General features: G+C 41.4%; 1 protein-coding gene across 7 annotated transcripts in view; it reads left to right on the plus strand.

The window, feature by feature from the left end:
* Window positions 1–18,746, plus strand: part of CNOT6 (CCR4-NOT transcription complex subunit 6) — an 86,035-nt gene that overhangs the window by 32,461 nt on the left and 34,828 nt on the right. For 4 of the 7 annotated variants that reach the window (XM_045394669.3, XM_005558808.5, XM_005558809.5 and 1 more), the window contains one exon: window positions 1,981–2,094. In XM_045394669.3, the coding sequence (XP_045250604.1) occupies window positions 1,983–2,094 (112 nt within the window). In that variant the 5' untranslated portion in view covers window positions 1,981–1,982. Of the gene's footprint in view, window positions 1–1,978; window positions 2,121–18,746 lie in introns of those variants that run through there. The other 3 variants (XM_045394672.3, XM_073995037.1, XM_073995038.1) reach the window with 2 other exon arrangements.

Below are 18,746 nucleotides of genomic sequence, written 5' to 3' on the forward strand. Positions count from 1 at the left end.
GTCTGTACATTGCATTTGATTGCTGTGCCTCTTAAGTCATTTATTCCGTATGTTTCTGCTTACTCCTCTTTTTCAGACCATTGATGTGTTCAAGAAATTTGGTCTTTTGTCATCTAGAACTTTTATATTCTGCATCTGACTGGCTGGCTGTATTCTTGTATTATTTTTACTTTAAAAAATTTTAATTGTGGTAAAATTCACAACGTGGTAGTTACTATCATAACCAAGTGTACCGTTTTGTAGTATTAAATATATTCACATGGTTTTGTCCTGTGGTGTTATTTTAAACATGTTCCTCTAGATCCCTTACTTTATGAAAACTAATATCAGATCTAGAGAGGCTTGATTTGATTCAGGTTCAGTTTTTAACTTTGTTGGTGAGGGGTCAAGGACATAGGTGGTTTGTGTGTACTTCTCATAGTGTCTTATTGGGAAGCAAGTAATGTCTGGTTGTCCTAACAATGAGACCAATCATTGGGTTTAGATTTTGTAGCCCAGGGGTCCTCAACCCTGGTACTTGTCCATGTCCTGTTAGGAACCAGGCCGCACAGCAGGAGGTGAGTGGCAGGTGAGCAAGGATTACTGTCCAAGTACCGCCCCGTCAGATCAGCAGCAGCGTTAGATTCTCACGGGAGCACCAGCCCTTTTGTGAACTGCGCATGTGAGGGATCTAGGCTGTGCGCTCCCCATGGTGCGATCTAACTAATGCATGATGAAACCACCAGCCTCCCCAAATCCATGGAAAAGTGTCTTCCATGAAACTGGTCCATGGTGCCAAAAAGGTTGGGAATCACTGTTGTAGCCTGATCTATCCATTTAAAAATTTTCCATTGATATTTTTTTCCACTTAATGGTTTTATTAACCATTGATGATCATTGCCTAGATCCATCGTTTTCTTAGAGATGGTAAACTATTTTCTAATTACGTAACTCTTTTTGGATTTATTAGCTAGAATTCTGTTAAAAACAGTCACCTAGTTTCTGCCAGAAATGCAGGATAAATGTTTGTGTCTTTTATTATTTGTTTATTTATTTATTTTTCAAGACGAAGTCTTGCTCTGTTGCCCAGGCTGGAGTGCAGTAGCGCGGTCTTGGCTCACCACAAGCTCCGCCTCCTGGGTTCACATCATTCTCCTGCCTCAGCCTCCCAAGTAGCTGGGATTACAGGCACCCGCCACCACGCCCGGCTAATTTTTTTGTGTTTTTGAGTAGAGACGGGGTTTCACCGTGTTAGCCTGGATGGTCTCGATCGCCTGACCTCGAGATCCACCTGCCTTGGCCTCCCAAAGGGCTGGGATTACAGGCATGAGCCACCATGCCCTGCTGATTTTTTTTATTTTCTAATTTCTGGTGACTGAGTTTTTTGATTTTTAGATAAAAGTATGAACTCATGAAGTTCATAATGACTCAGTTGCAGTCATTCTTCTGATGTTCAGATTGTCTCATATTTGGTCAGTGGAAGCTTCTTCAAGCTGGCTCCTGTGTCCCCCACAGCTGCTGCAGCCTTGGTAGCCTCACAGCTTGTTTGTATCTGTCTTGTCCTGCACTTGAAATAATCATTTTCTGCAAGAAGCTCCTAGTTTCTTTCAGTGGGAAATGGTAGAGATTGTAATATGGGTGTCCACTTTTAAAAGGTGTGGGTCGGGCGTGCTGGCTCACTCCTGTAATCCCAGCACTTTGGGAGGCCGAGGCGGGCGGATCATGAGGTCAGGAGTTAGAGATCAGCCCAGCCTATATGGTGAAACCCCATCTCTATTAAAAATACAAAAATGAGCCTGGCATGGTGGTGCGTGCCTATAGTCCCAGCTACTTGGGAGGCTGAGGCAGAAGAATTGCTTGAAGAGGTTGGAGTAAGCCAAGATTGTGCCACCGCACTCCAGCCTGGGTGACAGAGTCAGACTTTGTCTCAAAAAAAAGAGGTGTTGTGGCTTTTGTTTATTTGATTTGTTTAGAATACTGATTGGTTTCTTTTTTTAACAGGCATGCCCAAAGAACAGTACGAGCCCCCTGACCCTCGGAGGATGTATACAATTATGTCTTCTGAGGAAGCAGCAAATGGAAAGAAATCCCATTGGGCAGAGCTTGAAATAAGTGGTAAGACATGGAAGCATGAATTTATGGTATGGAAATTAAGATATGGTAGTAAACTGAGTTTTCTAATGCCAATACAGGAAAGAAACGATTATATTTTACAAATATAATATGTTTATAAATGATTGTATTTTAGTAGCTTATCTTAGAAGCAGGAAGGTTCAATGAAAATATGATTGAGTCAAAGTTCAAAACCCATTCATTGTATATTTTCTCAGTATCAGTGTCCTCTTATAAAATACATAAATGTAAAATAATAACAAGGATGAAATGAAAATAACACATGTTAAATACTAGTGCCTAGTCAAGTATTTGTTCTGGTATTTGATTCTCTGATAAAGTAGGATTGAGCTTTTGCATTAGCAATGATGGATTTCTAGTGGGGTAGGAATGGCTGATCTGTATAGGTTTTGGGGTAGATTTGTTTCTCCTTATTTTCTTCATTGGCTTCTGAGTCTGAGTCACTGAGGATAGCCCTATTCAGAAACACAAAATCTTAGGAGTTTGAAGCGGACCTCAAATTTTCCTTCCCCTTTTAATGCAGTCTGGACATAAAGAAATATATGACCCCTCAGATGTGAAGGATATCCTTTCCCCAGCATCTTTGCCAGTGGGCACACAGCCTCTTTTTAAATATTTTGAAGATGGTGAAGGGACATTACTTCTCAGGGCAACCAGTGCTAGTGAAGTTTGGTGTTACTGTTGGCCTAATATGCTTCCCCTTTCCTTTCAGTTTGTTCTGATTTTTGCCTTCTGAAATAGTACAAAACAAATTTTGTCTTGTTTCTTGTGACTGTCCTTGATTTTTTAAAATTTAATGCAGCAGACATACTGAGCATATGCTGTGTGTAAAACGTTTTACCTGGCGCTGGCCCACGTGCATGAAAGATATATAAAGTCCCTCTTTTTATGGAGCTTATGGCATTAGGGAGTGAGAGGAAGGGACTGCACAAGTATAAATAACAGACAAAACATAACAAATCTAGGTATAAAAGTGCTATATAACAGTAAGTAAAAAGGAAATAAGGATAATATCATTCCTCCTTTGTCAGCTCACAATTTCTGGTTAACCTATTGAGTGAACTGAAATGCCTGCCTTCGCAGACACAGTAGAGGTCAGTACACACATAACTGAAATGCCTGCCCTCGCAGACACAGCAGAGGTCAGTACACACATAACTGAAATGCCTGCCTTCGCAGACACAGCAGAGGTCAGTACACACATGGGTCTCTCCTGTTTTCCCTCTGATTTCTAGAGTGCTGGACTTTACGAAACCAGGTTCAGCTCAGTAAGTAGGTGTGGTCATGGAGAGTGAGATTTCTCTTCCTCTCTCCTGTCAGATTTGGCTTTCTGTGCCAGGGGAGCCCAAAGAGAAATATGCACTCTCATTTTGTAGTTATTATCAAAGCACAGGCTGTCACCACTCCTAGTTTTCCCTTTTAATTTTTTCAGGATTGGCATTTAACTATATTTACCTCTCCTTTTTTCAGCCCTTATTAGCAGTTTTTGAATTACAGTTCCTTTGCTTGTAAGGAAGTTCCCCCTATCTTACAGCATTAGGATATGCTAGAAAGCACTCAGGTCATTGAGATACATCTCTGAGGCTAAGGAGAGGAGAATCTCCTCCACCTTCTCCTCCTTCCACCAGATACTGTGAACTCCTTGGTGATTGAGTCACTGTTGTCTGCTTACCCTGAACTTTGGGAAGAAGTTCTGGATACACATATAGGGAAAAACTCTCAAACCATGTTTTTCCTTTGCTCTCACACCACCACAATCATCAACACAAAGGAAGACTTCTGTGACCAAAGGTGTGGGTTTCTTTTCCCCACACACCAAGCAGCAGACACCAGTTATGTGCTCTCCAATTCAATTCCAACGCTATCTACCTGGAGGGAGTGTCACATCCCACAGTTTATGGACTCAGTCCCCAAGACTGCCCTCTCCCCCTTCTATCACCAGTCCCGTGTTTGGGCCTCTAGAACTTGGACCAGCTTCAAGTTTGGGTTCCCACGACCCCCTCTTTGAGTTCAGTTAATTTGCTTCAGTGGTTCACAGAACTCAGAGAAACATCTGCTTACATTTACCAGTTTATTATAAAGGATATTACAAAGGATACAGGTGAAAAGATGCACAAGGCAAGGTGTAGAGGAAAAAGTGCAGTGTCCATGCCCTCCCTGGGCACACCACCCTTCAGGAGGAATCTCCTGCATTCAGCTATCTAGAAGCTCTCTGAACCCTGTTGTTTTGGGTTTTTATGGAGGCTTCATTACATAGGCATGGTTGAAAGCTGTAGAAATGTGATTATTGGACAAGCAAGGCACATCTGCTCAGACTTCTCTTGGGCTCTCTGTGTAGCATTCCTTCCTCTAAGGTATGGGGCAGGACCCTCTCCGGAATGAGGGTCTTCTGACCCCCTAGTGAGATTAGAGTCCTGCCTTGGGCAGGGGAAAGAAGGATAGGAGAAGGTCAGAGAGAGATCCTGTTTCCCGAGGCCTTAAGCACTCCAACATTATAACAAAGATTATGGCAGTTAGGAACCAGGAACCATGGATGAAAACATGAATATATTATACCGTAATACAACATAGGAAGGAAGAGGGGATACTCCTCTAAAGTAACCTTTCTTCATTTATTATTATTATTTAGAGATGAGGTCTTGTAATTCATATTAGTGAATTATTAGAAGGCCAAAAGCCTTGTAATCACCACCGAGGTCAAAAATAAGAACTTTTTCACTTTCCCCCGAACCCTCTCTATATGCCCCAGCCAGTCACAGCCCCCACCCTGCGCCCAAAATTAACCATTATCCTGACTTCTATAGTTGTTACTTTCTTGTCTACAAGGAAGTAGCTTTAGCACCAAATTATGTATACAGGGAAGATACTTGGGGGTGACAAAACAACTACATATTTTAATTGTGGTGGTTATGTAACTATGCATTTGTAAAGGAATCATAAGACAGTAAGAGTGAATTTTATCATATGTAGATTATACTTTGACATTTTTTTAAAAAGAAATTTTTTTTAAAGATTCAAGGGAGAGTGACAAATAAGCAACATGCAGAGAAATAAGCCTCTGAAGCAAATCAATGCACGTGATCAGAACGAATACTAAAAATGATAATTCAAGGAAACTTTCGTGAATTAAAAAAAAAATCAAACTACTGACTGAAAGAACACACAGTATACCTGAGAATATCAATGTAGAAAAACCAACACCAGGATATATTCTGATAAAATTACTGAGTTTACGGAAAAAGCATATGTTTTGGGCATCTAGCAAAAAGAGCAAGTGACTAGTAAGAAAATCAGAGTGTCATTAGACCTGCAGCAAGGCTTTATGCCATACCAAAAAAATTTTTTGGAGTAACATATTTAAGATACTTTAAGATTGTGTGAGCCGAGGATCTAGAATTCAGCAAAACTGGCTTTGAAATATAAAGGGCACAAACTATTACCAAAATACAGGAAACATAGGACATACTGTTGCTGTGAACACTTTTTAAAGAATCATCTAGAGGACAAGCTTCTAGACAAAGTGATTGGCGTATGAACTAGTAGGGGGCATTTAATATACAGTGACTTGAAAAACTAAGTCTGAAAATAGGAGTGTATGCAGGTTAAATGGGAAAGCTGATAGTATGTAGTGGGTACATACTCTGACAATGTAGACCGACCACAGTTATGTAAAGGGGGGCAGGGCGGGTAAATGATATGCACACACAGTTTTATCTGCTCTCAGTAATCATATTGGTGGGATGAAACAAATAAATAAATATTCTATCATCCCATGTCCCTGAAGAACCAGGACTGTCAGTATTAAAGAAGATGCAGATATAATTATAAAAGAGAGGAACTAAAAGCCCTGTTATCCTGAATTTGAATTAAAAGTTCAGTATGTTTTCATAAGATTTTAGCTTGTATATTTGATATTTTGTCATACATCATATAAAACTTAAATATATTCATACCTTGTATTTATAAATGCATATGGTTACAAATATATGTCCTAGATCTGTCCATTGAAACCTTAGAAATAATAACTGACTCTAGCTAGAAATATCCCTAGCCCTGGCTAATTTTTATTTTTCATAGAGACGAGGTCTCATTATGTTGCTCAGGCTGGTCTTGAACTCCTGGCCTCAAGCAGTCCTCCCGTGTTGGCCTCCCAAAGTGCTGGGCTTGCAGACATAAGCCAACTCAGCCCAGACTGGCTTCTTTATTTGTTTCATTTCACAGATTTAGGAGTTATAAGTACAGTTTTCTTTTTTATATTTTAACAGTCTGTTTATTATTTATTTATCCCTCCATAGAACCACCACCCACACCAAGGAGATTATTTGGAGTGGATCACCTCCTAGAGCCTGGACTCTGACATCTAAGGCTTCCCACTCCCTAATTTTATGGCTTAGGTGGGGGATATGGTTCAGGCAAAACTGGTGTCTCCTTTTGGATACTGCAGAAGCAGGACCTAAGCATACCCATAAAGGTGGCCACACCCATCAAGAGTTGATTGGCAGGCTGGAAGACAATATTCTCCCAATGAAGGCACTTTTACCTCTATAGGGGGATGGGAATTGGTTCGCTGGGAGTGTTGTTGTTGGGACAGGGAAGAGTTATTTCCATGGAAAACTTACTTGCAGGTTACAGAGAGAAATGAGGGGAGTTTGCCTACACTGGCCATCTGTGGGGCCAGTGGGGGCTGCAGTATATCTTTGCTACTGAAAGAGGAAGGTTGACATAGTCATTAAAGCCAAAGAGGCCCTTAGCAATTAGGCCCAGTACCCCTGTGATGGTTTTGGAGTGGTTTCCTCTCTCAGCAAGGTCGATAATGGAGGTGATTAGGTAGAGGATCACTGTTAAGAGGGTTTGGAAGAAATTACTCCAGGGCCAATTGATGAATGGTATTTTGGTGTGCAGATCATACATGTAGCTGACAAAATAGCAGCAAGGATCATTTCAGCCACCAACAGGGAGGAATACTCTGGTGTGGAGGCACTTGAAGCAGATCCGGATCACCAGGCACAATGTAATCTTAGCAAACTTGGAGGATTCCCTTTTGGGTGCACAAGAAGTTGGCCTCAGCAGCGGGGGAGCTGAGAGGCACTCTGAATCCACCATGGCATGGTCTGGAGTCCCTGGGGACGCAGAAGATGTGCTTACTTGTTCATGGGGTCGAGGACACTGCGCACCCAGCCATCTGGCTAGGAAGGGGGCCCCTGGTGCGCAGGGAGTCACAAGTACAGTTTTCTTACCTGGATATATTGTGTAGTGGTGAAGTCTGTCCTTCTAGTGTACTCATTGCTCTAATAGTGAACATTGTACCCAAAAGGTAACTTTTTCACCTTCTTCACCCTCCCGTGTTTTGGAGTCTTCAGTGTCTTGTTTTTCCACTGTGTATGTGCATGTGTACCCATTGTTTAGCTCCCACTTGTAAGAAAGAACGTTGGTATTTGACTGTTTCTGAGTTGTTTTGCTTAGGATAACAGCCTCCAGTTCTCTTCAGGTTGCTGCCCAAGATGTGCTTTCATTCTTTTTTATAGCTGAGTAGTATTCCTTGGTGTATAGATACACTACATTTTGTTTATCCAGTCATCCATTGTTGGACACTTAGGTTGATGCTGTATCTTTGCTATTGTGAATAGTGCTACAATACATGAGTGCAGGTTATCTTTTTGACGTGATGATTTCTTTCCCTTTGGGTATACCCAGTAGTGGGATTGCTGGATAGAATGGCAGTTCTATTTTTTGTTCTGTGAGAGATCTCCATACAGTTTTCCATACAGGTTGTACTAATTTACATTCCCACCAACAGTGTTTAAGCATTCCTTTTTCTTCACATCCTTGCCAGCATCTGTTGGTTTTGACTTTTTAATAGTAGCCTTTCTGAGTGGTGTAAGATGATATTTCATTGTGGTTTTAATTTGCATTTCTCTGATGATTATTGATGTTGAACATTTTTTTCATCTTTGTTGGCAATTTGTATGTCTTTTGAAAAATATTTCATGTTCTTTGCCCACTTATTATTAGGGTTTTTTTTCATGTTGAGTTTCTTGTAGATTCTGTATATTAACCCCTTGTCAGATGCGTAGTTTGCCAATATTTTCTCTCATTCCCTAGACTGTTAATTATCATTATTTTTGCGGTGCAGAAACTTCTTAATGTAATTAAGTCTCATTTATCTATTTGTTTTGAGATAGTATATCATTGTTCTGTGGCCCAGGCTGGATGGAGTAGTGTAATCTCAAACTTCTGAGCTCTAGTGATCCTCCTGCCTCAGCTTCCTGAGTAGCTAGGTGCACACAACCGTGCCTGGATTTTTTTTTTTTTTTTTTTGGAAATAGGATCTCACTTTGTCACCCAGGCTGGAGTGCAGTGATGCCATCTCGGCTTCACTGCAGCCTCGACCTCCTGGGTTCAAGCGATCTTCCTGCCTCAGCCCCTCAAGTAGCTGTGATGATTGGGAAGGTGCACGTCATGGTGAGTTCTTCCGTGCTGCTCTGTGGCCTTCTGGCATGCATTGTTTCTAAGGAAAGGTCATACTTATCCTTGTTTCTTTTATGTATGTCTGTTTTCTGTGGCTGCTTTAAGAGTCTCTCCTCATTACTCATTTTATGCAGTGTGATAATGATGTGTCTTGTAGTTTTGTTTCGTTCTTTCGTTTTTCTTGTGCTGCCTAGGTGTTCTTGAGCTCGTTGGCTCTAGGTTTCTGGTTTAGGCTACCATTTTTTCAAGTAATTTTTTCTGCCTCCCTACCTTCCCTCCTTGGGGAGTACAGTTGCCTGTATTTTAGGCTACTTGAAGTTGTCTTACAGCTAACTAATGCTATGTTTAATTTATTCTTGCCTTTATTTTCTTTTTTAAAAATATTTTAGGCAGTTTTTATTGCCGTTTCTTCAGTTTTACTAATATTTTTATTTGCAGTATCTAATCTGCCATTAATTCCATCTAGTAATAGTATAGTTTTCATCACAAGTTGAGCCATGGATGTTTTTTATATCATTCATGCTGTTACTGAACATTTTCCCTACTTTTTTATATATATTTAATACAAGTACCTTTTAATGCCCTTATCTGCTGATTCATCTTTTTCATTTCTGGGTTGGTTTTAATTTATTTCTGTCTTCTACTTTGTGTACCTGGTAATGTTTTATGGGACACAGTGTACTGTGCATTTTACCTTCTTTGGTGGCCAGATATTGTATCCCTAGAAGTACTCTTGAGCTTTCTTCTGAGCTATAGTTAGACTATTTGGAAACAGTTTGATTCACTTAAAGCTCACTTTAAAGTAATACTTCCCGGAATACTCTGTGAATAGGTTTCCCATGCCGACTGGTGGAATACAAATTGTTCCTGACCCGCGTGATCCCCAAGGATTGTTCCCTCGGACTGCTTCGGAGTTTTGCTCTTGTCACCCAGGCTGGAGGGCACTGGTGCAGTCTCGGCTCACTGCAACCTCCGCCTCCCGGTTCAAGTGATTCTCCTGCCTCAGCCTCCTGAGTAGCTGGGAGTACAGGCACCCGCCACCATGCCCAGCTCATATTTTGTATTTTTAGCAGTGACGGGGTTTTACTATGGTGGCCAGGCTTTTCTTGAACTCCTCTCCTCCGGTGATCCGACTGCCTCGGCCTCTCCAAGTGCTGGGATTACAGGCATGAGCTACCGCACCTGGCCCGCTCTGCTGTTTTCAACTTTTCTGCACCCCATCCTTGGTCCCTGGCCTCAGGTTATTTCTCACATGTATTTGCTGATGATTGTGCAGTCGAAGACTCAGGGGCCAGGGCCCCATCCTTTTCAGATCTCCAGAGCTTTGTATCTGTGTAGCTCTCTCCTCTTTGGCCGTCTGTCCTGTGGACTCGAGTCACCTTGGCCTCTCCAGACTCCTAGCTTCATTTCCTCAACTTGTGTATTACATAGACTACCTGCGTTCTGTCCCTTTGCACTACTATCAGGAAAGTTCCAGTAAGCTGGAACTGTGATAACTGCTCACTTTGTGGTTTCCTATCTATTACTCATCACTGTCCTGTGCTGTGTGGTATCTAGTGTCTAAAAAATGATTTTCTAATATGTTTTGTCTGGTTTCTTTGTTGTAGGTAGGAGGATAAATTCAGTTCCTGTTACTCTATCTTATCCAAAAGTTTAGTAAGCCTATCATATATATATTTTTAAAAGACCGTGTCTGATAACTTCAGTATCTGAATCTTCTGGGGGTTCCTTTGGTCTGTAAATTTGTTGAATGCTGGAAATAGTAGAATGTCTTGATGGTATTTTCTTCCTTAGGAGTGAATTTACTTTTGTGTTTCCCAGGCAGTTGTAGAGAGGTAGATGGCCTTAATCTTACTAGGGTTTTGGCAGGACACAATGGCTCATGCCTGTAATTCCAGCACTTTAGGAGGTCTTGGCGGGCAGATCACCTGAGATCAGGAGTTCGAGACCAGCCTGGCCATCACGGTGAAACCCCGTCTCTACTAAAAATACAAAAAATTAGCTGGGCGTGGTGGCAGGCACCTCCCAGCTACTTGGGAGGCTGAGGCAGGAGAATCACTTGAACCTGGGAGGCAGCGGTTACAGTGAGCCAAGATCATGCCATTGCACTCCAGCCTGGGTGACAGAGCGAGACTCCGTCTCAAAAAAAAATAAAAAAGAAAAAGAAAAAAGTAATAATAATTACAGTTTCATTGAATTTGAATCAGATGTTCAGTGCTTGTGAGGGTTGGCCTATTGCTGGGTCACCTTATTCCATTTGTAGCTCCCAGCTGAAATTCAGCGGGTTTTCTTGTTTGTTTGTTTGTTTGAATCAGAGTCTCTGTCACCCAGACTCCAGTGCAGTGGCGCAATCTTGGCTCACTGCAACCTCTGCCTCCCGGGTTCAAGCAATTCTTCTGACTGAGCCTTCTGAGTAGCTGGGACTACAGACGCCTGTCACCACTCTCGGCAAATTTTTATATTTTTAGTAGGGACAGGGTTTCACTATATTGGCCAGGCTGGTCTCGAACTTCTGACCTTGTGATCCACCCGACTCAGCCTCCCAAGTGTAATCCCAAAGTACTGGGATTACTGGTGTGAGCCACCGCACCCAGCCAACTTGGTGGTTTAAGAGAGTCTTCTTCCCAGCTGTGTAAGATGACTAGTTCTGCTGAGTGCCTCATTCTCTCATTTCCAGCTTTTGGCTCATTGGCTTGCCTCTTAACTGCTGCTTGTGATTCTGTTCCTCTAGAGAGGTAAAGTGGTGGGACATGTCCTCCTATTACCTGTCGGTACTTCCCTTCTCTCCAGGTTCTTTGTCACACCTTTGCTGCCGTTGTAGTTCTCCTGTGCTTTTGAAGTTGTGCTTTTGTGGGGTTTTTTAAAATCTAGTTTTTCTTTCCCTCAGTGGGATGGTTGGTCAACACAAACTACTCTTGTTACAGGAAGCTGAAATCAGACATGAACAAACTTTAAAATACTGCCTGAAGATCTGAAAATACCAAACAACTCTTATGTTTGTTTTGTTTCTATTACATGGATACGGCACTGTGGTTGCCTGCTCTTGAGGGACACCTGTAGCCCACAACAGCTGTACTTGTCCTAGGCCCTTGAGATGGCAGTGCAGGGCAGAGAAATGTACTAACCAGAGCCACACTCAGGAAGCTTCCAGAAAATACACTTGGGTCTGAACTCCTCGTAGTCACTAAATGATCTTTGAGTCAGATGCCTACAGTCCCCACCTTTGCCTTGGTTTACTTTATGGCATTCTCCAACATTTTGAAGCCTTGAAACAGCGAGAATGTTGGCTCTATTCATACTTATTTTTCCATGAAGGAATGATAGACCATATCTCTCAAATTCTAGATTATGCTCTTCCAAGGTTGTGGTTTGTTGTTTTGTTTTGTTTTTGAGACAGAGTCTCACTCTGTTGCCCAGACTGGAGTGCAGTGGCGCAATCTCTGCTCACTGCAAGCTCCGCCTCCCCGTTCACACCATTCTCCTGCCTCAGCCTCCCGAGTAGCTGGGACTACAGGCGCCACCACCACGCCCGGCTACTTTCTTTTGTATTTTTAATAGAGACAGGGTTTCACTGTGTTAGCCAGGATGGTCTCAATCTCCTGACCTCATGATCCGCCCACCTCGGCCTCCCAAAGTGCTGGGATTACAGGCGTGAGCCATTGCAGCCAGCTGCTTGTTAGTTTTTTTCTATATCTGCAAATGCATAGTTATTTTGATTTCCTGGTAGGTATACTAATTATATCTAGTTCTTTTAGTGTTTGCTGATCACCCGCCTGATTTCAGAACACACAAATTGATTTCTCTTGTCTCTTGGCATTTAGCAATAAAAGGTGCTGGGTATTTTAGAATGAAATCACTTATCGAAACAGGGCTCTTAACGTAGGTCAGGATAATCCCAGCCTTCCTCCAGTCACTAAACTGCTTAAAAGTAAATGCAAGTTTTGGGGTACTTATGAGTATGTATAATTTTGTGGTGAAGTTTTGTGGTGAAGAAGTAGATAAGTATCATGAGATTATCAAACAGTGACTTCCTTTTTGTTCATTGACCTCTTCCAGAAAATTAGGATCCTTAATTTCTTGTATTGCATAGTTCCGTGGTAGAGATTTATCTTTCTCCAGTACATTATGTTCTTTTACTTCTGTTACTAATCTTTTAAACTCTGAATTTTTTTTTTTTTTTTTTTAAGACGAAGTCTTGCTCTGTCGCCCAGGCTGGAGTGCAGTGGCGCGATCTCCCTTCATTGCAAGCTCCGCCTCCTGGGTTCACGCCATTCTCCTGCCTCAGCCTCCCAAGTAGCTGGGACTACAGGCGCCTGCCACCATGCCCGGCTAATTTTTTTGTATTTTTAGTAGAGACGGAGTTTCACCGTGTTAGCCAGATGGTCTTCTCGATCTCCTGACCTCGTGATCTGCCTGTCTCGGCCTCCCAAAGTGCTGGGATTACAGGCGTGAGCCACCGCACCCGGCGTAAACTCTGATTTTTTAAATGAAAATGAAATACCACATTTTGAAATTTATTTTTTTTTGCTTCATTTGTTGTGAACCTATTTCCACATCAGTGTACATAACTATTTCATTCTAAAAGAGAATGGCTAAGGAATATTATATGAATGAAACATAAGTATGCTCTATTAATGATCATTTGTATTTCTCATTTTCCCCAACTACCAACAATATTATTATCTTAGCATACCTGAACAAGTGTTTTCATAAGGTAAATCACAAATTGTGGAATTGATGGGGCAAAGAATACTCAGGTTTAACATTTCAGTAGATATTACCAGACTGGCTTCCAAATAGTTGCATCTTTCCCATAATGAAAGACTGTGTCTGTTTCCCCTTTCGCCTTGTCAGTATTGGATATTAGTCTTTTTAATTTTGCTATCACAAACATTTTTTATTACTGAGTATGAAGATTTGTTTTTAATATGCTTTGTTTTTTTTAGTGGCCTATTCTTACCCGTTGTTCATTTTCCTGTTGATTTCTTCGTCTGTTTGTTTTCTTTTCTCTCATTATACAACTCACAGGAAATCATGAGGGCAGGGACTTGATATTATTTACCATTCTGTCCCCATACCAGCATGGTGGATACTGAAAATTGACTAATGGTTAGCTTCCGAACACGTTGGTGTCTTCCCCATGTAGAAAGAAGTTTTACATTTTAATGAATTCAAACCTGACAACTGTTTTCATGTTTGGATTCTAGAATTTGAGTTATGCTGAGAACTATTCTGTTTCATTTCTTTCCTGGTGTTTTGGTACTTAGAAATTTATTCCAAAATTATGTGTGTGTGTGGTAGAGATCTGAATTCTCCTCGTCTTCCTGCCTTTACCTCATATAGGATTTATGCTTTTACTTGACTTTTTTCCTTTCCCTTATTCACAGACTTTGTGGTTTTCTTTCTGGCTACCTTCTGCCTTCTTGAAATGTCAGCTTATTTTTCTGGCGGATAGAATTATGATCACCCTCTATGGGAAAATGAGGTATACAAGTTGGCAGACTTTTAAAATGAACCTCCATAAATCCATAGAAGTTGTATGTCTCCATTCAGGAGCTCTGTTTGCTGCTTTAGGCAAACTCTTCCCCTCTCTTGAGTGAAGCAAAGACCCAGAAAACATGGCGGGGAACCAGGCACAGGGGCTCAGCCTGTAGTTCCAGCTACTTGGGAAGCTGAGGCAGGAGGATCATGTGAGCCCAGGAGTTAAAGGCTGCAGTGAGCTACGAGCAAGCACAACACTGCACTCCAGCCTGGGTGACGGAATGAGACCCTGTCTCAAAAAACAACAAATTGTTTTCTATTAAACGCCTTGTTCATACTGACTGCCAGCTGTGTGTTTTCAGTTCGTGGTGTGCTGTCTGTTCTGTTTACAGCAGAGCAAGGGAAATACCTTGTTGGATTAAGATAGATTTTATTGTGCAGTTTTACTGAAGTACAGCTGACGTTCAGAAATTGGCATGCATAAAGTGAATAGTGTGTGTATTTTGACTGTGTACACCTGTGAAACCATCACCACAATCAAGAATGATCGTATTCATTGATCCTGGAAGTTTGTGATCCTTCCTTCCCCACCTCTCCTGTTTCTCCATTCCTTCCCCCATTTCTTTTTTTTTTCTTTTTTTTTTTTTAATCTGGCTCTGTCGCCCAGGCTGGAGCGCAGTGGCCAGATCTCAGCTCACTGCAAGCTCCGCCTCCCGGGTTTACGCCATTCTCCTGCCTCAGCCTCCCGAGTAGCTGGGACTACAGGCGCCCGCCACCTCGCCTGGCTAGTTTTTTGTATTTTTTAGTAGAGACGGGGTTTCACCATGTTAGCCAGGATGGTCTCGATCTCCTGACCTCGTGATTCGCCCGTCTCGGCCTCCCAAAGTGCTGGGATTACAGGCTTGAGTCACCGCACCCGGCGTCCTTCCCCCATTTCTAAGCAACCGCTGTTCTGCTTTCTATAACCTTAGATTAGTTTGCATTTTGTGGAATTTTTGTATAAATGATGTTTTTTAGTATGTACACATTTTTCTTTTTTTCATGCAAATGGACACCTTGCATTTTTTTGTTGTTGTTTTTGGTGATTTTGTTCTGCTCTTACCCTCTGTACTTACTCAGTAGTTCGTCCATAGTGTTTTGCTGGTCTTTAGTAGTGCATTCTTTTTTATTACTGAATAGTAGTTCATTGTATGGCTATGCCAGCATTTATTTGTTCTCCTGTTGAACACACTTGGGTTGTTTCCAATATTTGACTATTACAAATAAAGCTGCCATGAACATTCCCCTTTGTGTGGGCATGACTTTTATTTCCTAAAAATGGAATTGATCATATGGTAAGCATATGTTTAACTTTCTAAAAAACTGAAACTGGTTTGCAAAGACGTTTTGTTTTATATTCCTACTAGATGTCTTTGATCCATGCCCTCACCAACACAAGTCTTAAATTTAGCCTTTCTTCTGGGTATGTAGTACTATCTCAGAGTGGTTTAAATTTGCATTTCCCTAATGACTCCCAATTTTGAGCATCTTTTTATGTGATTTGTATCTGTTTATATCTTCTTTGGTGAAGTATCTGTTAGATCTTTCACTTGGTTTGAAAATTATGTTTTATTTCTTTCTCTCTTTTTTTTAGACAGTCTCGCTCAGCTAAGTTTTGTATTTTTATTAGAGATGGGAGTTTCACCATCTTGGCCAGGCTGGTCTTGAATCACCCTGACCTTCAGTGATCCTCCCGTCTCGGCCACCCAAAGTGCCGGGATTACAGGCGTGAGCCACTGCACCTGGCCCCTGTTTTTCTGTCTCTGTCACTCTTTCTCTTTCTCTCCCTTTTTCTTTCTTTCTCTCTCTCCTTTTCTTTTCTTTCTGTTTTTCTTTTGACACGGGGTCTTGCTCTCTCACCCAGGGTGGAGTACAGTGGCACAGCCTTAGCTCACTGTAACCTTGAACTCCTGGGCTCAAGTGAGCCTCACTCCTCAGCCTCCTGAGTAGCTTGGGACTATGGGTGTGTGCCACCATGTCTGGCTAATTTTAATCTTTTTTTAGAGACTGAAATCAGCCTAGGCAACATAGTGAGACCCAAACTCCTGGCCTCCCGCGATCCTCCCGCCTCGGCATTCCAAAGTGCTAGGATTAAAGGTGTGAGCCACCATGCCCTGCTTTGTTTTCTTAATATTGAGTTTTGAGAGTTTTATATAATAAGCCCTGAAATTAGGTAATGTTAGCCCTATAGCTGTGTTCTTTTTCAACATTGTTTAGATGTTTTCTTTTCTTTTCTTTTTTTTTTGAAACAGAGTCTTATTCTGTCGCCCAGGCTGGAGTGCAGTGGCTCAGTCTCGGCTCACTGCAAGCTCCTCCTCCCTGATTCACCATTCTCCTGCCTCAGCCTCCCAAGTAGCTGGGACTACAGGTGCCCACCACCACGCCCAGCTAATTTTTTGTATTTTAAGTAGAGACAGGGTTTCACTGTGTTAGCCAGGATGGTCTGGATGGTCTCAGTCGCCTGACCTCGTGATCCACCCACCTCGGCTTCCCAAAGTGCTAGGGTTACAGGCGTGAGCCACCGCACCTGGCCTCAACATTGTTTAGATGTTTTCTAAGTCCTTTGAATTTCCATATGAATTTTAGGATCGGTTTACAAATTTCAAACTTGGCATTTTTGGGGGAATTGTGTGTTAACTCTGTAGACCAGTTTGGGGAGAGCTAACCTCTTGATACTGAGTTTTCTCACCTGTGAACTCCATGTATCTCTTCATTTATTTTGGACTTCCTTACTTTCTGTTAGCATTGTTTTGTAGTTTTGACTGTACATTTTTTTGGTCAGATAGTTTTGATGCTGTTGTAAATTGTGTCATTTTAAATTTCAGTTTCTGATTGTTCATTATACAGAAATATACACTTTTTTGGTATATTGACCTTGCTAAATTTTCTTATTAGTGACATTTTTGTAAATACCATAGGATTAGTTGCATAAATATGTATATAGATACATGGGATTAGTTACATACATATGCTGTTTGTAAATAAAGACAGTTTTACTTCTGCCTTCCAAATCCTTTGTTTTTCTTGCTTTATCGTATTGGCTAGAACCTCCAGTATAACGCTGAATGGGCATAGTGAGAGTGGACATTCTTGCTTTGTTTCTCATGTTAGGAGGAAACCATTAATTCCTTTACCACTAAGCTTTTTGTAGATGTCTTTTAACAGGGTTAAGAAGTTCTATATTTATTTATTTATTTATTATTGTTTTTTTGAGATGGAGTTTCACTCTTGTTGCCCAGGCTAGAGTGCAGTGGCATGATTTCGGCTCACTGCAACCTCCACCTCCCAGGTTCAAGGGATTCCCCTCCCGAGTAATTGGAACTGCAGGTGTGCCCCACGACGCCTGGCTAAGTTTTTGTATTTTTAGTAGAGACGGGGTTTCGCTGTGTTGGCCAGGCTGGTCTTGAACTCCTGACCTCAGGTGATTCCCCACACCTCGGCCTCCCACAGTGCTGGGATTACAGGTGTGAGCCACTGTGCCCAGCCAAGAAGTTCTGTTTTTAATTTAGTGCATTCTCTTTTTTTAAAATCAGGAATGGATATTATATTTTCATCAGTCTTTTTTTTTTGTTTTTTAAAGTGCATCTATTTAGATGATTCTGAGGCTTTAATTTTTTAGTCTGCTAAGATAATGAATTTACATTGATTTTGGAATGTTAAACCTTTAATTTCTGAAATAACCTTGGTTGTTATCTTTTCAGTATACTGCTGGATTTGATTTGCTAAGATTTTGTTAAGAATTTTTGCATTTATATTCATAAGGTTTTTTGTGCTTTTCTTGTACTGTTTTTGCCTGGGTGGTATCAGGGTGATACTTCAGAACAATGTGGAAAGTGCCTTCTCATCTTTAGCTTTCTGGACGGAGTTGAGTAGAATCGGCGTTATGTTGTCTTTAAATGTTTGCTGGTGGTTACCAGTGAACCAGTGTGGTTGTAGAATTTTGTGTAGGCAGGTTTTTCAGTATAAATTCAATTTTTGTAATGTATTATTGGTCTATTTAGGTTCCTGTTTCTTTTTTTGAGTGTGGTTTGGTACCCTCTGTGTATGAAATTGTCCATTTCATGTGGTTTGTTGTTATTTATTGGAATAATATTCAAAATATTTTTATAATCTTTTAATAATTTATTAAGGTATAGTTACCTATAGGCGACTTCACCCTTTTTAGTGTATAGTTATAGAAGTTTTGGCAAACCTACAGTTGTGTAACTAGCACTAAAATCAAGATAGAAGCCAGGCCCAGTGGCTCACACCTGTAATCCTACCACTTTGGGAGGCTGAGGCAGACGGATTGCCTGAGCTCAGGAGTTCGAGACCACTCTGGGCAACACAGTAAAACCCTGTCTCTACTAAAATACAAAAGAATTATCCAGGCGTAGCAGTGTGCTCCTGTAGTCACAGCTACTCGGGAGGCTGAGGCAGGAGAATTGCTTGAACCCCGGAAGCGGAGGTTACAGTGAGCTGAGATCACATCACTGCACTCCAGCCTGGGCGACAGAGGAAGACTCTGCCTCCAAAAAAAAAAAAAAAAGAATAGTGCTGTTGTCCCTAGTCCCAACCACTAGGGAGGCTGAGGTGGGAGTGTCACTTAAGCCTATGAGTTCAAGTGCAGCTTGGTCAACATTGTGAGACCTTGTCTGTATTTAAAA

The sequence above is a fragment of the Macaca fascicularis genome, chromosome 6 (assembly GCF_037993035.2).
Source record: "Macaca fascicularis isolate 582-1 chromosome 6, T2T-MFA8v1.1".
Classification (NCBI taxonomy): domain Eukaryota; kingdom Metazoa; phylum Chordata; class Mammalia; order Primates; family Cercopithecidae; genus Macaca; species Macaca fascicularis.